This window comes from Branchiostoma belcheri, unplaced genomic scaffold, assembly GCF_001625305.1.
Source record: "Branchiostoma belcheri isolate BF01 breed outbred unplaced genomic scaffold, Haploidv18h27 scaffold30, whole genome shotgun sequence".
Lineage (NCBI taxonomy): Eukaryota > Metazoa > Chordata > Leptocardii > Amphioxiformes > Branchiostomatidae > Branchiostoma > Branchiostoma belcheri.
This window is the reverse complement of record NW_017803910.1, coordinates 234,862-261,040: the sequence shown is the minus strand read 5'-3', so window position 1 is coordinate 261,040 and position 26,179 is coordinate 234,862. Positions and strand designations below refer to the sequence as shown.

General features: G+C 42.2%; 2 protein-coding genes across 2 annotated transcripts; one reads left to right on the top strand and one right to left on the bottom strand.

Annotated features, from left to right (window-relative positions):
* The first annotated feature begins 23 nt into the window (after window positions 1-23).
* LOC109474088 (SCO-spondin-like) lies at window positions 24-23,576 on the top strand. Its single transcript, XM_019774301.1, has 46 exons — window positions 24-49; window positions 346-472; window positions 600-704; window positions 943-1,080; window positions 1,806-1,977; window positions 2,487-2,627; window positions 2,919-3,030; window positions 3,903-4,095; window positions 4,442-4,536; window positions 4,853-5,044; window positions 5,528-5,727; window positions 6,050-6,252; window positions 6,616-6,743; window positions 7,151-7,260; window positions 8,002-8,151; window positions 8,441-8,534; window positions 8,681-8,727; window positions 9,103-9,216; window positions 10,018-10,140; window positions 10,504-10,620; window positions 12,052-12,168; window positions 12,638-12,696; window positions 12,781-12,910; window positions 13,218-13,343; window positions 13,519-13,626; window positions 13,963-14,079; window positions 14,276-14,380; window positions 14,691-14,858; window positions 15,173-15,263; window positions 15,453-15,544; window positions 15,723-15,851; window positions 16,321-16,450; window positions 16,739-16,791; window positions 17,268-17,349; window positions 17,610-17,701; window positions 17,968-17,996; window positions 18,163-18,270; window positions 18,549-18,600; window positions 18,769-18,868; window positions 19,336-19,585; window positions 19,927-20,065; window positions 20,362-20,802; window positions 20,938-21,183; window positions 21,829-21,928; window positions 22,326-22,602; window positions 23,466-23,576. The coding sequence occupies exons 1-46, from the start codon at window positions 24-26 to the stop codon at window positions 23,574-23,576; spliced, it is 6,039 nt and encodes a 2,012-aa protein (XP_019629860.1).
* Window positions 23,577-24,368: 792 nt separating this feature from the next.
* Window positions 24,369-26,120, bottom strand: LOC109474087 (hornerin-like; the record flags this gene model as incomplete). Its single annotated transcript, XM_019774300.1, has 5 exons — window positions 24,369-24,543; window positions 25,264-25,323; window positions 25,384-25,503; window positions 25,804-25,863; window positions 25,984-26,120. Coding segments are annotated over 5 exons (552 nt in total), but the record flags the coding sequence as incomplete, so codon positions are not given.
* Between the last annotated feature and the right edge of the window lie 59 nt (window positions 26,121-26,179).

Below are 26,179 nucleotides of genomic sequence, written 5' to 3'. Positions count from 1 at the left end.
TCAGTGAACAAATTTGTTTGAGTATGCTTGTGTTCAGCACCAAGGACAGGTCTGTCTGTGCGTATAGTGTTCAGCCCCAAGGACAGGTTTCTCTGTCTGTGTGTGTATGTGTGCACGTATGTGAATAGTTTTCAGCTCCAGGGACAGGTCTGTTTGCATGTGAGGAAAGTTTTCAGCACCAAGGACAGGTCTGTTTGCACGTGAGGAAAGTTTTCAGCACCAAAGACTGGTCTGTTTGCATGTGCAGAAAGTTTTCAGCACCAAGGACAGGTTTGTTTGCATGTGTAGAAAGTTTTCAGCACCAAGGACAGGGGCCTAACACGATGCTGGTTTGATCCCTTGCAGGAGTCAGGACCTGTACGTGAAGCGTGCGTCCTCCATGTTCACCATGGTGCAGGGCTTTGGTGTGACCATCCTCTGGGATAACGCCCTGCGTGCCTACATCACGCTGGACCCAGTCTACTCCAACAAGGTACGTCCTTATATCTAACTCTTCTACAGCTTCCTTAGCTTATTAACATTTAAAATGCAATGATATAAAATTAAAATGAAATGAGATGAATGGTAATAAATCTTGTTTGTTTCCACTTTCCTCCCAGGTTCGTGGACTGTGCGGCACATTTAACTGGAACCAAGAAGACGAGTATTCCACAAGAGAAGGGGACATCGAAACATCCCTGACGGCATTTGCCAACAAGTTTAAGGTAGGTAGCAGAAGTGAAAGGTGGTAGTAGAATATTACACTTTCTTTAAGAAACGCACCATGTGGTTGCTGTGTTTGAAAAAATAATATACATTTGCCTCCTTACAGACAAAATTCGAATGTAACATAAAGAAATTACTTTCCTGTAGTGCAATAGAAGAAATGAGATTTGAACCAGTAACCCCCCAAACCAATGAAACATTCTGCTACAACCTAAGATATAATATCTCTCCCTTCAGATGAGGTTTGAGTGTTCAGATGTGGACCAGTCACAGGAGAACTTCAACCCCTGTGTGACCTACTCACAAAACTTCATGTACGCCTCCGAGAAGTGCAGCTTCCTCAACAACAAGATCTTCAGTAGCTGTCATGCTGAGGTAACGATTCTTGTTTGTTTCTAAATTTGTATTAAGAAAAACATGCCTGTTACACCTTCAATCATGTGCCAGCAGACAGATTAAAGATTGTTTTTGCATACTGTGTAATAGATTCCTTGCACCGTTGATTAGATAGATTATAGTCATTATCTTTGGTTTGTCATACATACAACTGTTAGTGTGGTCTGGGGACTACATTAATGCAGAGGCAGCATATCCACTTTGTCATCAGTTGGTGGATTGTATTCTATTATGTAAAGGCCTGGTCATTTATGTCATACAATCACAATCTGAGGAGATTCTTGGGCAAGTTGTCCTCTGTCCTGCAAAATCTTGTCACAAAAAATGCTGTGACAGTCTTAGATCATTGTCGGCAGTTGGTTCTGTCACAATTTGCTTGAAAATTGTGTGGCAGCAAAATTGTATGATGACCTACGATGATTGTGACCATGCCGTAACAAAGAAAAATAACATCACATTTCAGCCATCTCTACAGGTTAAATAATTTGACATAAGGGTATTTGACCTTCTAGTTACAAACATTTGTGACATCAGCGGTTAGTCAGAGGTGCTAGGAAGCTTGTATACCTCTGCTGAGTTTAATTGCGATGTCATTGACGTTTTGCTCAAAGATTTAGTCTCCACCAGGCCTTCCCAAAGGGTTGTAGGTAGTAGAATTTGGTAAAAATTACACTGTTTTACATCTCTGTACATGTATTTTCCAGGTTGATGTTGACATTTACTACAAGATGTGTGAATATGACGTCTGTGGCTGTGAGGACCCCAACAAGTGCCTGTGTTCCGCCATCGCTGCCTACGCCGCCGAGTGTGCCAAGTCATTTGGAACAGACCTGTTCATCAACTGGAGAGAGCATGAAGACATCTCCGACATTTGCGGTAAGTTTAGTCTCAAGATTCTCTGCACAGTAACGACATTAGATAATAATGATTTGTAGATTTAGTCAAGTTAGATGATTTATGATAGTGCTGTGTTATTATAATATACAACTTTAGCTTATTAGAAATAATCTGCTAATCTGATTGATTTTACAATATTTCACGATCTAGTCTGCTTCTGCAAGTATGCAACCCCACCAACAATTGTAGTGGACATTTAGAAGTTGACTAGAGCACAACAAGATGGAATTCCAGCATTATGTAAAAGTTTTGTGACTTACTAAATTTGTTACTTTGTCATATTACTGTTGTGCTTGATTATGATTTAACTGTATAATAGACTTCTGATTCTAGGTATATGCAAAATGTTTCAAATCATTAGCCCTAGGCCTGTTAACATTGTAGCTCCATTCTCATCTACTTTCTCTTGTGTACTATGAGCGAATGTTTTACAGTTTATAGCACTTGTAGCATCGATCCTGTTGTTTATTTGTTTTATTTCTGTCCAGCCCCGTCCTGTTCTGGTGGCCAGGTGTACAGTGAGTGTATGAGTCCATGTGGCAGCACCTGTAGTGACCTGCGCTATGCTGATGACTGTAACACCATGGGCATTGAGATCCCCTGTATCGCAGGCTGTAACTGCCCTACAGGTAACCCTCCTGTCTCTTACATGATATAATTCTGTTAGCAACTGGGCTACCAAGAAAGGAGCCACCAGTAGTGTTGTATTGTAGTGTTCAGCACCAAGGACAGGACCACTATTTGTGCTAAAATGTAATCAGAGTCTGAACATTTCTGTATTTGAATTCTGTTACTCATAAAGACCGAATCCTACTGGGGATGAGGTATTGTTTCAAAGTGTATCAAACTGAACATATATTTGCTAGTATGTAAGTTAAGACCTGTTTGTTCATTTGTATGTTTATTTATCTATTTCCCAGGTTTGGTGTTGGATGACACAGGTACATGTGTCCAGCCAGACATGTGCAAGTGTATGAATGGAGACCTGTTCTACGAACCAGGGGCAACCCTCAAGCAGGGCTGCAACCAATGGTAAAAATCACTTCAACATCCTTAGCACTTTTATGTGCAAGAGCTGTTTATTTTTTGCATGGATGACATTTTCGTTGCAATTTAAAAATCCTGAGGAGCAGGAATTAGATTTGAATGGAAAAAGATTGGGATTCCATAACTGTTGATTGACAGGGTTTTAACCCTGTTTGCCCTGGGTGGAAAGATGTGGTATGGGCTTGCCAGGTACATGTATGTGTACTGTGTAATATGGGAGTAAACATGTGATACAACTGATTTTTTTTTTTTAATGGTGTCGCTCAATGCAAGGCCATTGGCCACTTCTAGGCATAGAGCTAAGCCTGTAACTGTAACAGCAACTCTTCTCCCTGAGTCAGAAACATCCTCACAAGTAGTGGACTAACTGACCCAATAGGACAAGCAGGGGTTACGAGGCTGGTCGGGAAAATTCCCTACCCCTTTTTAGACCATAATGGTTTGTTCCACTTCCGCTCACGTGGGTTCTTTAACGTGCTTGAGATGTGTCTCTTCTCAAACACGGGACCTCCATTTTAACGTCCCATCCGATAAGACGCCCCTAACCGAAGCTAGGTACTCATTTTCACCTGAGTGAAGTGAGGAAAATTGTGTAAAGTACCTTTCCCAAGGGTACAACGTCGCGGCGCATGTTCGGACTTGTTCGGGTACGACCCGGAATCGAACCCGGGTCTCCCCCTTTCATAGTCCAGTGATGTACCACTACACCACACGACGCCACGATATACTATATATGATATACTATGAGTAATAATCCTTTCTATCTAGTATCCCCCCCATTATCATAATACTCATTTCAAATACTTTCAATTATCTGCAACACTTCTGAAACATCCTATTCCTTGTTTGTTCTGCAGTGTTTGTGAGATGGCTGTGTGGAACTGCACCACCACAGACTGTGAGGATTTGACAGTGTGTCCAGGAAACATGGTGTACAAACAGTTTGTGTCACAGTGTCCACTGACCTGCGACAACCTGGACCACCCTGTCATCTGTCACGAGGTGCAGCAGTACCCGGGGTGCGCCTGTGAAACTGGCATGGTGCTGGAGGTACGTTTGTTTGTTTGTGTGTTTATTTGTTGTGTACAATTAAAGTAGTATGTGCCATGTGTCCACTGACCTGCAATAACCTAGACCACCCTGTCATCAGCAAATGAAAGCAAAAGTACAAGACCTGTAACTTGTCAGGGTTACCAGGCAATTTTTGTTGTTGTTGCCAGGACAATTAGACCAGGCCTATAAAATGTTTGTTCTTCTCACAAAAGGGCAGCTAGTGGGGGACTGCAAGGCTATAAGCTCTAGTTTAGGATCTGTAACATTCGCTTCTTTGTGTCGTTGCCAGGTTAATGTTTGTTTGTTTGTTTGTTTGTTTGTTTGTTTGTTTGTTTATTGATAGGGTGACCAGTGTGTCAGCCCAGAAAACTGCCCCTGCACTCACGGAGGTCAGAAGTACCAGAGGGGAGAGGAGATCAGACGTGACTGTAATACTTGGTCAGTTTGTCAATCTTACAATAATTGCTCCATGTTAGCACACAATAAACAGGATTAAGATGTTCCCAGTTCTCATGACTTAGATGTCTTTGCCATCAAGCCATTAACCTAGCTAGGGGCCTGATCAATGGAAGGTTTGGTATATGCATGATGTAGACTCAGGCTAGACACAGTACTCATCTTCATCATCTTTTAAGTTAAGGACTAAACTGCTATTTGTTGTATTGCAGTAGAGTACAAAATGATGCATTCTTTTTGGTTTACACAATCATGAAGAAATATACATGTTAAACATGCATTATGTTCCTTTCTGCAGCATCTGTAAGGGTAAGCACTGGGACTGTACACGGGAGAAGTGTGACGGAACTTGCCTGGCCTCAGGCGACCCTCACTACATCACCTTTGACGGGAAGTTCTTCTCCTTCATGGGCCAGTGTAACTACATCCTCTCCAAGCACAACGACAACCTCTTCACTATCACATCTGAAAACGTTGCTTGTGGCACCAGGTAAGGCTACAAAATCTGCAAGTTTGAACACAAATTTAACAGAAAGCTTCCATACAGCATATATTGTACCTTTACATTCAAGTTCAACTTGTGAAAGCACCTAATGTGGGACCTTTTGAAAACAAGTTTAATCTGTAAAGAGCAATGCCAATTTTTGTGATACAAGGTTCTAAACAACTAGTAGATAGTAAATGCAGAAACTTTGATGCTGGTTTTATTTTCACAATAACCTCTGCTGACTGCTACAGATTTCAACTGCAAGTTTCAAACACTGAAAACCTCCTTTTCCCTCCTACCACAAAATCAAATCACAGAAAAGGTAAATGCATTTTACAGTGTCCCCTACAGTGGAATGACCTGTTATACAGTTGCATATATTGTAAACGTTAATATTCAGGGACATACCATATAAGGGTGCAAAGCCACCAATAATCAGACACTTATCTTTCAAATAAGCCATTAACCGATGCCCCCTACCCCTAGCGGAGTGACCTGCACCAAGTCGGTGACGATCAACATCGGTGGGATTGTGATCCACCTCCTGAGAGGGAAGGATGTAACTGTGAATGATCAGCCCGTGGCGATCCCGGCCAACTTCGAGGCTGAGGGCATCGTCATCCACCAGGCGGGCCTGTTCCTCATCGTCAGCGCACAGATTGGCCTGCAGGTCAAGTGGGATGGAGGTGAGTCGTCATAGTAACAGTAGCCATAGCAACGGTAGTCATAGCAATGGTAGCCATAGCAATGGTAGCAATTGGCCATGGTAATAATAGTAACTGTTTGGTAATATAGCAACAGTCCATATCCTAACTTGCAAGCTTTAGTTTGTGAACCGAAAGTAAAATTGAAGGAAGAGAAAAGATATTATTTGAAGTGAGTGGACAAAGATTAGGTATCAGTTGATTGACAGGGTTGTGACTTGGTATGCCCTGGGTGGTAGGATGTGGTATGAGGTCACCAGGAATTCCCAGAAGTCTGAATTCTCCTCTATTTTGTTGTTTTTAGCAACAAGAGTCTACATCAACCTGGACCCACAGCACGAACAGAACGTCGTCGGTCTGTGTGGAAACTTTGACGGAGATGTGGAGAACGACTTCACCACACGCCAGGGCAACATCGAAACACGCTCGGACCTGTTCGGCAACAGTTGGCGTATCGACGAGTCCTGTGCCACCATTGATCACGATGAAATCATCCACCCCTGTCAGGTAACATGGAACTCACAATGAACAGACTTTACCCTACCTCCATGAAACCCCCAGACAGTGCTTTTCAGTAACAAGTATTCCCAAAGCCCTCCTGTAGTGCTCTTCAATATTAGGTGTTTTCAAAACCCCCATGTAGTGCTCAAAACCCTCATACAGTGCTTTTAAGTAAGAGTGTTCTCAAAATCCCGTATAGATCTAGGAGCCTTTTAGTTTTTACTTAGTATAAAGTTTAATGTACCGAGGAGAAGAGGATGGAATAATGATTTATGTTTTATATATTTTCCTTTTTGATGGGGACATTAGTGTTGTGTCTTTGCAGAAAGCAGAGTTTTAAACTTTGGCATTTACAATTTTTGTTGCCAGGCCAACGAGAACAGAGAGACCTGGGCCAGGAAGAGGTGTGCTGTCATTGCTGGAGACATGTTCTCAGCCTGTCACAATGTGGTGGCCTATGAGCAGTATCTGGAGTGGTGTATCTTTGATGCTTGTGGGTAAGTTTGGCAGTGTAGATGAATAGCATTGTTTATCATGGATGGAATGGAAGTATTTCAAGCTGCATAACAGGTGGTTAATATATCCAGTTCTGAGTAAGGAGTATTTTTATTTGCAACTATTATTATTGTAAATGAGTTGGCAAAGATAGGGTTTCAGGGTTTTGACCCAGTATGCTGTGGATAATAGGATGTTGTATGAGGCTGCCATATGCATGTGTACAGTGCCATCATGGTATGAAACATAAATCATGTATTAGTTGAGTATTTTATAATTTCTATATAGATTATATTATACATTCACAAAAACCAAAAACACTTGCCAGAAGTCTGAAATATCCAATTTCTTGTTAGACTTGCACATACATATCATTGTGGCTGATGATATCATGTTTTTTCCTGTACAGATGTGACTCAGGTGGTGACTGCGAGTGTTTGTGTACTGCCATTGCTACTTATGCCGAAGCCTGCAATGAAGTTGGCATCTACATCCGCTGGAGGTCCCAGGAACTCTGTCGTAAGTACTTGTTCTGTGATGCCAGCGTTAAAGACTTCTTGTAACTTAAAGGAGTCCTAAAGTCCATAAGGGAGTGCTATTTACCAATAGATTAGGCTGCAATGAATCCATAACTAGCTGCCTTTTTACAGAATTTCGTTTGTGTGACTTGCGCGGAGCATGTTTGTAAAGCGATATCAGTATCATTTTCCCGTATGCAGAACCATGATAGATACATCCTGGAACTTCAGGTTATGCAATGCTGACATATGTTTCAAATCAACAAAAACATTTTTGGCAAAAACAATCATAGGAGACAAGCTCACCAATAAGCTAATATTGCAAACTTTCTTATATCAGGGGTTTTTCTAGAAAAATTTAGCATGAGGGAGCAGATCACAAGCATGGCGAGGGAGTGAAGAGACCGAGGAGGGATTTTCTTATGTTTGTAGTGCTAGAATGCATTGTTGTATTGTTTTTACATCTTTACTGGAAAAAAGATCATTTTGAGAAAGACTAAATGGTGTGTAAGTAGCCACCTAGGGTTCAACCTGAGCATTGATATGAGGGAGCTGGCTGGTTACATGAGGGAGCAGCTCCTCTATGCCCCTGTTTAGAAAAACCCCTGTTATATGGACTATTACCTTAAATTGCTTGACCAGAGCTTGGATGCTATAATATCAGGATGTATAATGTAGACGTGATTTAAAAGGAAAACGAAATCAGAAGCATATAGATGCATATTATTCCCTACACTTACAGCCATGCAGTGTGACAATGGGTACATCTATGAGGCGTGTGGTGCGATCTGCCAGGACGACTGTCAGAACATCGGGGATGAGCCTGACTGGTACTGTGTGGAGGGAGAGTGCTCCGAGGGATGCTTCTGTCCAGAGGGATACCTCGCAAACGGTCAGAACTTTTTGACTCTCAGTATATTATGGTTTAGAAATATTTTTTTCCTTTTTTGCAGAGTTACACTTTTCCTAATAATCTGTAAACCTTTGAACTTTCTAATCTTACTACTCCTATGCCTGAGTTAGGATCAAGCCAATCTTGTTGTAAAAGCATATGCATGGTTCTTGATACAACTGACAGAAGTCACTCCAGATCCTTATGAGAGTGCCAGTACACTGTCTTTTGACGTCTTTATAACTACATTGTTGTTCATCTGATTCTAACATTTTGGGGTCTCTTCCAGGCGAGTACTGTATTGAGGCCGTGGAGTGCCCATGTTACCTGAATGGCGTACCTTACCCAGCAAACACCATCATACAACATGACTGTCTCAACTGGTTAGTTTATTCTTGACAATCATATTTTTAAACCTGGCACAACTTTAAGGTTAGCCATAATGGACTAGATTTCCTTTTTTCCACTCTATTATAAATATAACTGTATTGTGCTTTTGTTCTGCTAACATCATACATCTGTCTTACAGCACTTGTATTGATGCACGGTTTGAATGCTGGGGAGAGGCTTGCCCAGGTATACATGTAGTTGTCTATATCCTAGTTAAATCACACAAGCTACATTGTAGTATCATTGATTTTAATATAACATTAAAAGATACAAACTAAGACAGACTTTCAATTTATTGCCATAGCAGTAAGAAAAACATGAGTTTCCCCTTAAGTACTTCAGGGACAGAAGTATTGTTTTGGGTAGTACTGCTTTAGGGGGGTTTGACTGTTTGGGTTCCAGAGTTACAGGGGATTGTGTGGTAGTCAAGTAAGTTACATGTACGTTGTGCACTGCTATGAGTAATAATCCACTCTATGATATAATTCATTGACAAATACCATGATATCTCCTTTCCACAAGACTTAGCGTAAAATGTCTGCTTCCTTGTTGTGCTTGTAGAGGTGACGTGTGCTGAGAACCAGTTCCAGTGTGAGAACGCGCGCTGCATTCCCATTGGCTGGGTCTGTGACAATGAGAACGACTGTGGAGACGACAGTGATGAGGTGGATTGTGGTATGTCTTTCTTGATCAATTTCTGACTCTCTCAACCTCGAGCTGCTAAGGCATGGTCCACTGCAGCTTTTCCAAAGAAGGGCATCATCCAAATTACATTCTGCTTATACATTGTAGCTATATACATGTACATGTAGTGTCATTGTCATCATTTCTATCATAATTCAGGAATGTCTCTGAGTTCTTCAGACTGTGGCCCTGATTTATAATGGGATAAATAGACATGATTATATTATACTTTTGGCAATTTGTAAATCCCTATTCCCTCAGAGAAAGATAGGAAACCATCAGTTAGTGTGAAATGCTTCAGTCTACAATGTAGCTGCTTTAACTGTAGCCCTGACACTTAAACTCCCTACATCTGTCTGTAGTTCGTACCTGTGGCCCTGATGACTACCAGTGTGACAGTGGACAGTGCATCGCCATCGAGTACCATTGTGACGGCATCTTGGACTGTGGAGACTCCTCCGATGAGAAGGACTGTGGTAAGGACCTTTAAAATTTAGTACAGAATTGAAAGAGGATCGAAGAACCATCCACATAGAAAAAGGCCTGGAAAAAAATCTTTTTCTACTATAAAGCCGTAATCTTTTGTTATGTGCCAGAAGAATCTCCTTTGCCTTGTTTTTTTAGTGACGCTGGAGAAGGGTGACGTAGGTCACTTAAAACTCAAAACATCCTGAAGTAATCTCCGTAATTCATTCAGTAGTAGAGTTTGAAACTTTGAATTGTCTTTAAAAAGTCATTTGCCTCAGTTCGTGGATGAGTTGAGATTGATAGATTGATTGATTTTATCCCCAGGTCCCCCAGTATGTGAGGATAATGAGTTCACCTGTGCTGACGGCCGCTGCATCCCCATCCAGTTTCTGTGTGACGGAGACTATGACTGTGGGTTTGATGACCACTCTGATGAGACAGGGTGTGGTAAGTGTCAGATATCCTGCTTCAGGTATCAGAATTACTTCTGAATCATTGTTTCAAGGGCATCAAGCTCTGAAATGGCTAATCTTCCAAGATTCTAGTTCAATTACACAGGGCGATAAATGAAACACAACACTACAGAAGGTCAGGAAGACCAGAAAATAAAAATGGTAGACAAAAAAAGGCTGCACTTTGTATTTCAAAGGCTGACGATTACTGACCTGTGCTTAGAGAGCTTGTGGCATACATGTACATGTACACAAGTCAGAAACTTGCCAAGTTCTGTATGTATTATATATTTTTTATTAGGGTAGCAGAATAACTTTTTTCAGAGAGTTTAAAGATTAAAGATGCATGTTATTCCAGAGAGCACATGTGCCACACCGTTTGAGTTCTACTGTCAGGACGGAGAGTGTCTCCCACTGACCCACCGCTGTGATGGGCACGACGACTGTGGGGACATGTCTGATGAAGTCGGCTGCAGTAAGTGTTTGTTTGTTTTTTGGTTGTGAGTTGGTTCATCTGTCGGTTGGTTGAATTCCACTGCTGGGACACTGCATGGTCTGATACCAGTATTTCAGATCTTCTTTTGCTTGCACCTGCTATTTTGTTGATAATTAACAAGACATATTGTTGCATTTTATGATATTATTGTGTTTAACTCAGTAGGTCCTGGTGTTTGATGTGTGTGATTCAATTTTAGAAATCAGTGGGCCATTTGGTTGTTTTAAAGACATTTGAATATTTTTCCCTTACAGTTTGCCCCCCTGGACACTTCCAGTGTTTGAACAATGAGTGCATCAATGCCACACAGGTAAGTCAGACATTCTAGTCCAAATTACTTGTCTTTTAGGCAAGACTTTGTTTTCGTTTCTGTGATTTCTTTTTTAATTATTATACGCATTTAGAAGATGCTGAGGCAACAGGTAGTGAAATAGGTTCAATTAGTTCAGCCATTCCAGCATTTTTCAAGTTGATTGTCTGTTTTTCAGCTGTGTGACGGAACAGAAGACTGTACTCGTGGGGAGGATGAAGTCAACTGTTTGACCACCACAGTACCGCCAACAACGACTGCACCTCCAACAACGACTCAGGTTCCAACCAGTAAGTTGTCTAGATTCTGTGCCCTAGTACAGCTTATCTGGTTCACCAACCAACTGCTCTTACAGCCTCAGAAAGTTGTGGGACTGCCTTTACCTTTTATCTTTGAATACCTTGATTCCTAATTTTTTTATCATGGTGCTTTAATGCGAACTGTTTTCACTTCTCTGAACTTATCATTACCATTATTAAATCATCTGTCTTTCACCCCCCCTTTCACTCTTCTGCGACCATGAACATAAACTTCAATTTGTGAAAATGTACATTTTCCTCAGACCATTAAATTTTCCTACTGTGAAGATAAAGTGAATTACAGTATACAACATAAAACTTGTTGTCTGTCTTCCCTCCAGCCACTCCCTGTACAGAGTTCTATGTGTGCGATGACGGGACTGAAATCTGTGGTGATGTTCTGTGTGACGAGATTCCCGACTGTCCGGATGGGAGCGATGAGCTGGATGAAATATGTAAGATCTATTTTTATTCAATTATCTATTTGTTTTTGTTTCTTGGACAGCAGTATTGTTTGGGGCAGTTCTGATTGGGGAAGGGTATTGTATGTTTGGGTTCCAGAACAGCAAAGCTAGAGAGTGGGAGGTGGTTTTACCAGTATATATGTCTTGGTTGAAGATTATGGAGTCAGTGTGAAAAAGATTGTGCAAGTTAGAATTCATTTTGACTGTTAAAGTAACTGTAATTATACTTTTTACATCACAGTGTTCTCTACAGGTCGAATATTTTGATGAAAACCCAAACAAAACACTTCTTGAAAGTCTGAAATCTCTGATTTTACTGATTTTTTTGACATTGCAGGCAAGGAGGTTTGCTACCAGGACCAGTTCCTATGTCCCAATGGGACCTGCATCGACCCCCACAAGCTGTGTGATGGGGTCAACGACTGCGAGAATGGAACTGACGAGCAGAACTGCTGTAGGATACCTGTCATATTTCAGTTACTGTTAGTTAACTGAACAAAACTGCTACATGATACCAATTACATTCCATTGTAGCTTGAATTGGTGAATTACTTTTTGTGATATGTATTATGGAAACAGAGATTGTAGCTCACATTAACCTCCACAAGCTTGGCAAGCTTTTATTTTATTGTGTACTTTTTGCTTCTAAAGCATTGTTGGCATTGTATGCATTGTTCAGCACCAAGGACAGGGCTAATTCAACATCTTGCTTACTTGATTGAGTAGATAATAATTTGACTGCTGATAACATGTAGTCAGTCTAACAAACTGTTGGAGGCTGAGGTACCAGCCATTCAGCACCAAGGACAAAGACACTATAAATAAAGTCAAAGTCAATTTCAGAGATAGTTTAATTCCTTCATCATTGTTAAAGGAAGATGTTGATAAATTTGACATCTAATTTAGCTGATTTACCTTTGCAGTGACAACGACACAGCCTCCTCCAACAACGACCCCATTCCTCACAACAACACCAGGTAGGGTGATCTTGCTAAGTTACTTCTCATTTGTTGTGTATTGCAAAAAACAAACACACTAATTCAAAATGCATACCATGTACCAGAAGTCTGAAGTGTCTGATATCTTGTTTGCAGTGTGTACTGGGTTCCCCTGTGCGACTGTGCCAGGCTGTATCCATCCTAACAACACCTGTGATGGAGAGGACGACTGTGCTGATGGCTCAGATGAAGTAAACTGTAAGATCCTATCTTAAAGCAGCATGACTTTCACCACCAAGGAGGTTATCTGTTATAATTATACTTCGTTAAGAAGCTGAAAAAAGTTTCATAGATTTATGTCCTTTTTTTGTGGAAGCCCTCACAAACTAAGTTTAATGATTGTTATCCTTTGGAAACTTGAAATATGTTACTAGGATAAATTAAACATTTCAAATCAATCATTCTTATTTTTAGATTTGAATTTTGTTTTCCTATCAATTTCAGGAGTACATATCTTATATCATAAGCTCAATTTCTTGAGTCCAGGATGTTATTTCTCCTCCAGGCCAGGTAACCTGTGCTATACAGGAGTTCCCCTGCTACGACGGCCTGCGGTGTCTGAACTTGACCTATGTCTGTGACGGCCTGCCCAACTGTCTGGATGGCTCAGACGAGTTCGATGAAGTTTGCAGTAAGGTACTTTTCTATCTGTCTGATATTCTTTTTCCACACGATTGTAAACTGTGTCCACTGTTATTGATCTTGTTGTAAGCTTGGTCAGTTCTGGTATGTTGACAGGACAAAGTTTGAATTTTAACTGACATTAAAACAGAATTGAAGCTTTCGTTTGTGACTGCCCTTTTCAGATGAGACCTGTACCCAGTTCCGCTGTGATACTGGAAAGTGCATCAACTTCACCAAGCTGTGTGACGGGAAAAATGACTGTGCAAATGGAGAGGATGAGACCATGTGTGGTACGTAGGGATGATAATACATTAAGTCTAATATTTCTAGTTTATTCTTAGTTTATTTATAGTTTGCCTTTTTTGTCTTCTTTTAGAATAGCTTTCATTGATAAGTCAACTAAAAAATTCGGGTTTAGCATATCTTACTTGGTTTTAAATGATGACATGAAAGATATGAACTTTCTTAATTTATTTCAAAATTTCAAGACTTGCCCACTCATAATTATAAATATTGTGTTAAGTCTTAAGAAACACCATAACTTAATATTTTTAAAGTTATGAAAAGTGTAATTAGATCTAGTACTTTAAATTCTCACACATCTTTTTTCCACTGCAACATCACAGCAAGCACTACAAGACCTACAACAACCACAGCCATTACAACAACAGCCGGCACGCAGGTAACAACAACAGCACCAACAACAACACAGCCTCCAACTACAACAATGTTCACCACAACTGGTGTGTGTTTAAGTCATATTTATAGATAGTTCAATATCAGTGTATAGTTTGATGATTGAAAAGTTTAACATCAGGTCCTAATGCACAAGCTAGCACAGGTATGTAGTGATGGCTTTTGGTTCGTTTGAAATATCTGAGTCAGAATTTTAGCTATGTCATTTGTCATCAGCTAACATTTCTGTTTGTACTTCCCCAGGCCCCTGTACAGAGTACGTGTGTCCTGATGGCAGCTGTGCCAACTTTGAGCAGGTCTGTGACGGGACAATGCAGTGTCCAGGAGGGGAGGATGAGGATGACTGTGGTATGTTGAATTATTAAATTATAATCCTTACATTATCATCTGAGGAATCTGCTTAGGGCCTGGTCACGTACATGATTTTCAAGACTGCATTATTTGTGTCAAAATGGAAAAACTAAGTTTGGTATAAGCTGTACAGTTTGTAACCTACTTGAAGATAACAACTCGCTGTAAATTTTTACAGCTTGTTACTTATGGCCAAATATCATGTGGATGTTGACTTGGAACAATATTGTTTACTTTATTAGTTGACTGTTTGTCATAAAGCAGCTACAGATCTCCTTCTAACAAGTTAAACTTTATTCCCCAACAGGTGGTTGGACACCGTGGGGTCCGTGGGGAGACTGCAGTGAGACGTGCGACAGTGGCATTCAGACCCGAACCCGCCTCTGCACCGACCCACCACCACCCATCGACGACCCACTCAAGTACTGCCATGGAGACGCAGAGGAACAACAGGAGTGCTTTGTTGAGCCATGCCGTAAGTTTTTATAGTACCTTTGCTGAGGAAATGGTGATAAAATTTTGGTTTGTTTCATGTAATCATGTAATCATTTAATTGTTTGCTTGTCAAGTCTGGAATTAGATTTTTGGTAGTTAATGTTGGCCTAAGTGAAATTGATCATATCTTGGCATTTCTTCCAAATTTGGACTTACACGTAGATTATTCAGTATTCTTTTAGTAAAACCATTTCAGGATGTTGAAAGTGGAATAATTATTCCTTGCAATTTCCATGGAAGCTTTAAAATACTGTGTGGCCGGTGTTCAGAATCATAATGTTTTTTTTTTCACAGCGGAGTATTGGAGCCCGTGGTCACGCTGGTCAGAATGTACTAATGGTTGTCTGGGAGACATGACGTACCGTGTCCGCATGTGTCGCAACAGGTCCGTCCTTTGTTTTATTTCTTCAAATTATCTGAATGTTAATTAATATTGCCAAATAAGTGCAGCCACTCACACTAACTCATACTCCAAATTTCTCACACGCGTTAGCTCACACCAATTTCATTTGTTCTTGGATTTGTTGAAAGCCTAATGCACATGCTAACCTTACACCACTTCGACACCTTGCAGAATTGGGGACGGGACGCCACATTGTATCAATGTCCTGAATGCCACCATGACCACCCTGGAGTACGCCATGTGTAACAGGTCCGATTGTCAAGGTCAGGGATTCTTATTGTCATGACGATGTTGTACAAAATAATTTTGTAATTCACTGTTTTTTAATTTCATAGATATCGAACATGACTAAGAATCATATTGGTGTAGAGATACTAAGACAATATCTTTTGTGAACTTTTCAAATCTTATTTCTACAAAATCTTGCCCCCACATGTACAGTTCCTGAGTGTGTGGAGAACTCGGAGTGGCTTGAGGCAGATGAGTGTAAGTCCTGTCCTGGCACCTGTCTGGAGGTGGCTGGGTTGTTGGGGCAGGTGGCAGAGTGCGTCCCACAGCCCTGTGAACCAGGTGGGTTTGTTACCTCCATGATAACCAAGGTATTTTGATTTTGGTGTGTCTGTCTGTTTATACTTGCAGTTATCTGTAGTCATCATAACTTAGGATGGTCTAGATCGTGTGATGATATTTGATAATTGCATAGGTCGTGTTTTGATGTGGCAGATAGCTTTTGGGCCCCCAGCATGCAGCTGTTGAAATTTTCTAATACTCACGCAGTTCTTTTTTTCTATCAACAATAGTCTGAGTTGTAACACTCATGGCTAATCATTGGTTTGCAGCAGCTGCAAAGTTCTATAGCTACATGCAGAAGTCCTGATGGTGGAAAGAAGATGCTGTTGTACTGACTCTTGTTTTTTAAATTACTGGAGGTTTTTGAAAGACCACTGCACAGGATGAGAATGAATGACACTTTTCTTCACAGTTAATTATAGCTGCATATTAATATTGAGACTGTACTCGTTTTTGTCTGCCCATCCAGGCTGCTATTGTAAGGATGGTTTTGTGGAGTATAACGGGACCTGTGTGCGTCAGAATGAGTGTCCCTGTTTCATCAACGGGGCCGTCTACGAATATGGACAACCCATAACAGTAGGACCTTGTGAAACATGGTACATCAAGTTTCTTAATTTGTACCGTAACGGTTGCATTTTTCAGGGAAGTGTCAACTCTCAAATGTCTGCAGTAAATTTAGAAATAGATTAAATAATATCAATTTGTATACATGCACTTCAGTTTTGAGAGTTAATGTTGCTGTGTGTACCAGAGATTGATAGTATTTGCTGACCCTACTGGTAAGGATTGCATGTATTTTGTATGTTCAATAAGGGATCTTCTCACTTTAATGCTGCTTGAATCTAGGGTATAACTGTCTTCTTTTATTCTACTCCCCTCTCCAGCTACTGCATCAATGGGACACTGAGTGGATGTGTGGACACCTACCCATGTGATGGTGGGTTTTATTTAAATTTCATACAAAAAGTTAAATGCTCACCCATTAAACATTCTACAGTTACATGTAGCATTCAGGACTGGTATTCAAAATTGTAGCAGTTTTCTATTGGTGATCATGGATGATGCTTTGGTATCTAGTTTTTGTGAAAGGTCATTGCGCTATGTTCTCCTAGTTTTCATCTTCCTTACTGCTTAGCCCTCAATATAGAGGATTACTAGCAAAAGTTATCCAGAGATATTTGCCTTCCTAATTACATGTATAAACAATCTGAATTATAAACTGAAACTGTAAAATTAATGTAACATTGAATTTAATGCTCTTCCACATCCACAAATTCATCTGTGGCCTTTTATTAATTATAATAAACCAAATTGGATGTTTTTACTTTGTTTTTCAATTCTGCTGTGCAAAGAATGCATCTAAAGGTAGTTAGTCTGTTTTAATGAGCACATTCAATTTGGTACTGTTTTCAGTGGACTGTGTGTGGTCGGACTGGTCGTCCTGGGGACCAGTGGTGGGACCGTGTGGTACAGAGGTACAGCAGTACTCCTACAGGTACAAAGAGTATTGTGTCCTCTATGACCTAAATAGAAAAATATTGCCTTTTACCTTGAATATGAGGGTATTGTTTTTGGTGTGTGTGTGTATGCATGTAGCTTTGTGTTTGCTTTGAATTTCTTGTGTGTCATTGGTATTCGATTCTATCAAATATATGTAATTGAGGATTTGTCCCTAAACAAACTTAACCAAGGAAAGATAGAGCATGGCCTTAATTCTAATTTTGTTTCGACAAATTTTATTCTGTTGTTGCCCAGGACTCCAGGTTTTCCCCCAGCTCAGGGTAATGGTACCAACTGTACAGGATCTGACAGGAGGATGAGGCTTACCATGACTGAGGACTGCATACGTGAGTTTTATAATCATGCAGATTTACATTCATTTCATTGTGCAGATTTTCTAAAATTAAAGACAACTTTAAAGTAATGTCAAAGCCCAGAAGACTCCTTACCTCAGAATGATGTTTCCTAAAAAAGTATGGAGCATATTCATTTGTCATATATGTAATGTGTAGTTTGGGCCAAAAGAGCTCTTAATTAAAATTTGTTGTTACCAGTTACAAAATTTGTTTGTCTAACTCTAAATATTGTGTCTCTTGATGTTTTACATTTGAAGCTTGCATTGTTAATGGAGAGGAGAAAGAGGTAAGGAAAACTTTTGCACAGTGTATACAATGATGCAAGTTTGTCCGAATGTTAATAAAATTATTCAGACTTTTAACTTTTGACTGTTTCTCCCATTGAGCCCTTATACTCAAATGTGCTACTGGTGAGAACACTAGTTATGATCTGATGTTTTTATGCCGTATAGGTTGGTGAACAGTGGAGTGACGGCCCGTGCCATGTGTGTGAGTGTACCGAGGACGGGAGTGTTTACTGCTGGAAGTACTGCACCATTCACAACACAGGCTGCCCTGAGGTATCCTTTCATGACTTTCCTTTATTCCTTCATTCACTACACAATGCAAGGTGCCAGATCTAGTCTTTCAACACTAAAATGTTTATACCTCTCAATAAACTCAAATCATGAATTATTTTTGCTAATCATACAAGGATGAGGTACACTATGACTTCTAAATGATGCAAAATGCATGGGGATATGCACATCTAATTCTAGTCACACTTGAGGTAAGTATTTTTAGAAACACAGAAAAGTGTTGAATACTAATAATTCTTTCTTTATTTCTTTGTTCCCAGGGTTCAATTCTAGTTGTACCTGAGCCTTATGAGGAATGCTGTTATTGTATGGGTGAGAATTATTAATTCTATAATGTTAATTAATAATGGAAAGTTAGGAAATTCAATAAACTTGACAACATCAGAAATTTTGCTTACAGTAGGTTTAAAAATTGCAGATTTTGCAGACTAAGACCACACATTTTTGCTAACCCAAAGAATATGTTCCATTGTGCTACAGAGTACTGTACAGATGAACTGGGCATGCAGAGTGGGGAGATCCCAGATGCCAGCATCACTGCTTCCTCCTTCCTCACCACCAACCCTGCTTACAACGGCAGGCAAGTTTCATTCTCAACTACAATGTACCCGCCAATATCTTCAACCTTAGTGCAATAGCCTAGTGTGTAGCTAACAGTGTACTTATGTAATGCATTAGGAAGGTTGCAAGTGTAACAGAGGGGTTTCAGGTGCTAACTACTAGTAATTGACATGTCTGATACATGGGTCTGGACCTTTTGGCCTAGCAGTTAGCACATAAATTGCATTTGTAAGCTGGCTGCCCGGGTACAGCACGGGTTCGATTCCCAGTGTCCTGGGAGCCAGGGTAGACTCAGTACATACATGTACCTCATGTTTCAGTGGAGGAGGGCTTGAAAAGACTTGAAAATATTATGTAACTGCATTCCTTGCCTAACACTCAGTATTTGATAGGTATGTAATTTCAACACTGAATATCCTCTTACTATAAAATGGAGAAAAAAACTTGAAAGAAAAGTGATTTTTTGACATTGTATTCTCCCGCCAGGTTGAACACCACAGATGGAACCCCGGGCATGCAGGGCTGGAGTCCAGAAATATCCGACTACCTGGACCTTACCAACAGCCCACCCTACCTGCAGGTGGAGTTTGACCAGCCCCAGGAGGTCACCGGAGTTGTCACGCAGGGCGCGGGAAGCTTCGACATGTTCGTCACCAAGTTTACCCTGTCCTACAGCAACGATGGTGCTGTCTGGCTTGACTTCAAAACATCTGAGGATGTTTCTGCACCCACTAAGGTACTGGAAAAGAATCTCTTCATCATCTACAAGTTTCTTCTACTAGACAAAGTTTTAATGTGCCTGTGAAAACATCCAGCAGTTGTGATCAGTCTCTCTTCCATTTGTTAGATACATGCACTTTGCATCTTAGCACTCAGAATTTTCTGTTTTAAGAGTCCTCTATTGGCTTGATTTTTTTTCTCAGCATGTTGAGGCAGTAAGTGTGCCACTGTACTTTTCTTTGCAGCCCTTGTACCCAGTTGCAACCCAGTTCTGCAAATGCCAATAAGTAAAAAATTGAAACATTTTTTTTCTCATGGGTGACACTAACTTAAAGTTTTTTTTTTCTGTCTGTATAGGTGTTTGATGCAAATACAGATGACACATCTCTGGTGACAAATGTGCTTGGCCGCGTTGTGACTGCAAAGTATTTCCGCCTCAACGTTAAGGAATACAACCAGGCCATTGTTCTCAGGGTAGAGCTGCTTGGCTGCAGAGGTAAATAGTTCAGTAACTGTTATAGTTCAGCTTCAATGTTTTTAAATGAATCAATAACTGTTAGATATGTTAAATGAGGCCAAACAAAGAAATCTTGCAAAATGGAAAATAAAGAGATACTGGAGAAATTTCAGGTCGTTAATGAAGTCAAGAATGTGTTTCTTTAGCTAGTGCTAAGATTTATCTAATACTTTGTCAAGTGTTCTATTATGTGAAAATAGGATGGTAATAGATTAATTTTGTATTAAATCATAGTTCCTACCTGTAGCTAACATGTTCAAATTGATCGGCAACAGGTCCAGCCACACCAGTTCCCACCACAACCACACGCCTTACTACAACACCTAGTTTGACAACAACTGCTCCAGGCACAACAACAACTCCAGGTCTGACAACAAGTACTGCTCCAGGCACAACAACAACCCCAGGAGTAACAACCACAGCAGCGCCAGGTACCACCACTACCCCTGGAGTGGGAGGCACACCTGGAGTGACGACCACGGCTGCACCAGGTACCACCACTACCCCTGGAGTGGGAGGCACACCTGGAGTGACGACCACGGTTGCACCAGGAACAACCACGACAGCTGGAGTGGGAGGCACACCTGGAGTGACGACCACGGCTACACCAGGTACCACCACTACCCCTGGAGTGGGAGGCACACCTGGAGTGACGACCACGGCTGCACCAGGTACCACCACTACCCCTGGAGTGGGAGGCACACCTGGAGTGACGACCACGGCTGCACCAGGTACCACCACTACCCCTGGAGTGGGAGGCACACCTGGAGTGACGACCACGGCTGCACCAGGTACCACCACTACCCCTGGAGTGGGAGGCACACCTGGAGTGACGACCACGGTTGCACCAGGAACAACCACGACAGCTGGAGTGGGAGGCACACCTGGAGTGACGACCACGGCTACACCAGGTACCACCACATTGCCTATCACCCCCGGAGTGTCAACAACAACTGAAGCAGGCACCACTCCTTTTCCTACATCACCACCTCCACCTCCACCTCTACCGCCGAGTACATCCGTTGCACCGCCCCCTCCTCCACCTCCGGCCACAACGGCCGCAACAACAACAGCTCCTGCTACAACTACGGTTCCAGGTATATCATCAGTTATATTTATTTTTTTGGACTTAGATTATGCCTTGTCCCTCATGATGGAGTGTTTTTTTATGACGTAAGGTATTGGACTTGAAATGGTTTGAAGACAATCATATATTGGAAATTTTCAAAGAGACCAAGACCACGAGGCCAGATTGAATAATTTTGTTGTCCTTTGACAAAGTAGAAAGGACTGATGATTGATTCACCAGTCCTGACATTTGAATGGAAAGGCATAGATTGCATTTATATCCCTAACCCCTAACTCGGATGCTAGTTATTCCCTAACCCCCAACTTGGATTGCTAGTAAAAGTACCTACAATTTATAGGTCCTTGGGAGCTCAGATATTACACTTATGCACATTTAAGATCCCAGCACATGCATGACTTGTACACTTTCTCAGAAGAGAAGGGGTTACCCGGTGCACTCAGATAAATTCTTGTGGGCATTATTACCAGCTTGTTTCCTCTCTTCTATTATTAATTTTAATGGCTAAAATGATGTTTTACACTGTTCTAACTACGTTGTTAACCGGCTGTTATTTCCTGATATCATTTCAGCCCTTGGGCTGCCATCTTTGGAACACTGTTGAGCAAATAAACCATTGATAAAATGACCGATGACCACGCAATGTTGTTTTCAGAGTACTGTTTGGAGCCGATGGGCTTGAGTGACGGGTCTGTTCCTAGCAGCCAGCTGTCGGCATCATCCTCCATCGACCTCTTCCCACCAGGGAATGGCAGGTTAGTCACAATCAGAACTTGATTCAATTAGTTTTGCATATATTGGGTGACACTGACTTGAATGGTTGGTTCTAGGATTCACAAACATAATACTTGGTAACTGGAGTATCAAAATGAAAACATTTAGAGACCTCTTTTTCTTATTGCCTTATTTTTTGCTTTTAACTTAAAAATGTCAAGGAAATAAATTGTGGCCTTAAACATTTCAAGCTTGTTCTCAATACATACAATCATGGACACTGAGATACATTTCAATATAAGGCCTTTCAAAATTATATCATGACTGTGTTATAAGTCACTGCTCATTTGGAATACTAACATCTATATATATCTCAGACTCTGCATATATTCATGAAAATGATAGCCAGATGGCTAACTTTTAAGCACTATTTTGCAGAGTGAACTTCACCACCGGAGGAATAACCGGCTGGATCCCCGACTCAGACGAATGGCTGAAGTTCGACACGACGGCAGAGTCTGACGTGTTCACGCTCATGGACGACGAGGAACCGCCATATTTGGAAGCTGACTTTGGCAGTCCGCAGGAGCTGACGGGAGTCATCACGCAGGGAGGTGGCGGCGGTGACATGTATGTCACAAAAATCACCGTATCCTACAGCAACGATGGGACCAACTGGTCGGATGTACTAGAAGAAGATGGCACATCAACAAAGGTATTCTGTAATGTCTTTTTTCGATACCCTTTAGCCAAAACTGGCTACTCTTATGCATGTACAGGTTGCATACAACAATAAAAGCATATAATATCTGTATATATCATTCTGTATTGTATAGCTGCTGCTGAATAATACAACTATCTTTTTATAACACACCAACACACACACACAAATTACAAACCAGCTTGTGTATCAGTTTTTCTGTATTGTACCAAAAAATCAGTCCATTCCAAGTCACCATCAAGGTGTCATTATTTAGAAATGCTTTTATTTTTTATTATAATTCTAGTATTATTATTATTTAGTAAATAGAATGAAAAGTAAAATTGGTAGTAAAAATGGAGAAAAAAATGTTGACTTTTTTAATCAATACTCATAATACAAAGTTATAAAAACTTATGTAATATATACTTAGTTCTTTGTGCTGCTCTTTCTCTTAGTGTTCTTTGAATCTAAAACCCTCAGAAATGCATCCTTAAAGCATACTTATTAACTGTGACATGAGCTTCAATCTGTATTATTCTGTATTGTATGACAGCAGGTATTTATCCTTGGGTCTAAAACCAACTTTTATAATTCTACATTGTCCAGCTGGTATAATCATACTTTGGGGTGAGACAACAGCTTCTGCACTGCTTTTCACATAATTATTATTTACATAGCCAGTATATCCACCCGATAATCCACGCCAATTCCATGTGGCTGATTCTCAGATTTCAAGTAATTTTGGACCTTAAGATTCATCATCATCATCGGTCGGCTGCTGCGCAGGCGACTGCAAGATCCCTCTACTGCCCTTTGTCGCAAGCAAGGTTGGCGATCTGCTTCTCAGTTAGCTGATTGTGCTCATCTCCCAGTAGTTGCTGGACATACTTGAAGTAGGAGGTAGGCTGTCTGCCTCGCCTGCGTCTGCCATGAGAGGGCACGTAGAGGGCGTACAGTCTAACAGGTTCATCCTCAGGCATGCGTAGGATGTGTCCCAGAAAGTTCAGCTGTCTCAGACGCACATGCTGAATCAGTGGACTAGTTTGGGTCAAGTTGATTCCGATAACTGCAAGAACCTCAAGATTAACATGAATCAAAATAACATCAAAGGGATATTGGCTGCATCTTTGCTTTACACGGTTTCTTCAAGCAATTGCCAGTCTTATCAGAAATTAGGAATGATAACTTTTTGGGCCTTTGACAGGTGTTTGATGCAAATACTGATGATTCCTCTGCTGTGACCCATCCACTGCCAGACGTGCTCAATGTGCAGTACATCCGCATCAATGTGGTGGAATACCATAAGGGGCTGATTCTTAGAGCAGAGTTAACAGGATGTAAAAAAGGTTTGTTTATTTTTAATGTTTGTTAACACAACTGGGCAGTAAAAACTAGCACAAAACCGTAATTTACAGTTTTGTGCAAATTTTAGTGTTAGGTGAAGAAAAGGTGTAAATAACCTTCTCCAAGTGCATAATATTTAAGATTAGACCCAATAATAACAAATAATTACTATTTCTATAACGGTAACAGTAACTTATAGATACAAGCTAAAAATCTTTAAACTCTCATTGTTACCCAAACCACAAGGCTGTCATAACTTCATCAGCCCATTTTCAGTCAAGGTCACACATACACTATACCAGTCCTGTAGTACCTAGATGGCTGTACAGTTTGTATACGAATTTAAGTAAACACAGATGTATTGAAATAATATATTCTTAAATGTTTCAACCATTTTCAACAATTGATTCAAGGTGCTCTTAGTTAAACAAATTTTATCTCCTGAAAAAGAAGCGATAACCACATCTGCACCTGGTACAACAACCACACCTGGAGTGACGACCACGGCTGCACCAGGTACCACCACTACCCCTGGAGTGGGAGGCACACCTGGAGTGACGACCACGGCTGCACCAGGTACCACCACTACCCCTGGAGTGGGAGGCACACCTGGAGTGACGACCACGGCTGCACCAGGAACAACAACCACAGCTGGAGTGGGAGGCACACCTGGAGTGACGACCACGGCTGCACCAGGTACCACCACTACCCCTGGAGTGGGAGGCACACCTGGAGTGACGACCACGGCTGCACCAGGAACAACAACCACAGCTGGAGTGGGAGGCACACCTGGAGTGACGACCACGGCTGCACCAGGAACAACAACCACAGCTGGAGTGGGAGGCACACCTGGAGTGACGACCACGGCTGCACCAGGTACCACCACTACCCTGGGAGTGGGAGGCACACCTGGAGTGACGACCACGGCTGCACCAGGAACAACAACCACAGCTGGAGTGGGAGGCACACCTGGAGTGACGACCACGGCTGCACCAGGTACCACCACTACCCCTGGAGTGGGAGGCACACCTGGAGTGACGACCACGGCTGCACCAGGAACAACAACCACAGCTGGAGTGGGAGGCACACCTGGAGTGACGACCACGGCTGCACCAGGTACCACCACTACCCCTGGAGTGGGAGGCACACCTGGAGTGACGACCACGGCTGCACCAGGAACAACAACCACAGCTGGAGTGGGAGGCACACCTGGAGTGACGACCACGGCTGCACCAGGTACCACCACTACCCCTGGAGTGGGAGGCACACCTGGAGTGACGACCACGGCTGCACCAGGAACAACAACCACAGCTGGAGTGGGAGGCACACCTGGAGTGACGACCACGGCTGCACCAGGTACCACCACTACCCCTGGAGTGGGAGGCACACCTGGAGTGACGACCACGGCTGCACCAGGAACAACAACCACAGCTGGAGTGGGAGGCACACCTGGAGTGACGACCACGGCTGCACCAGGTACCACCACTACCCCTGGAGTGGGAGGCACACCTGGAGTGACGACCACGGCTGCACCAGGTACCACCACTACCCCTGGAGTGGGAGGCACACCTGGAGTGACGACCACGGCTGCACCAGGAACAACAACCACAGCTGGAGTGGGAGGCACACCTGGAGTGACGACCACGGCTGCACCAGGTACCACCACTACCCCTGGAGTGGGAGGCACACCTGGAGTGACGACCACGGCTGCACCAGGAACAACAACCACAGCTGGAGTGGGAGGCACACCTGGAGTGACGACCACGGCTGCACCAGGTACCACCACTACCCCTGGAGTGGGAGGCACACCTGGAGTGACGACCACGGCTGCACCAGGAACAACAACCACAGCTGGAGTGGGAGGCACACCTGGAGTGACGACCACGGCTGCACCAGGTACCACCACTACCCCTGGAGTGGGAGGCACACCTGGAGTGACGACCACGGCTGCACCAGGAACAACAACCACAGCTGGAGTGGGAGGCACACCTGGAGTGACGACCACGGCTGCACCAGGAACAACAACCACAGCTGGAGTGGGAGGCACACCTGGAGTGACGACCACGGCTGCACCAGGTACCACCACTACCCCTGGAGTGGGAGGCACACCTGGAGTGACGACCACGGCTGCACCAGGTACCACCACTACCCCTGGAGTGGGAGGCACACCTGGAGTGACGACCACGGCTGCACCAGGAACAACAACCACAGCTGGAGTGGGAGGCACACCTGGAGTGACGACCAC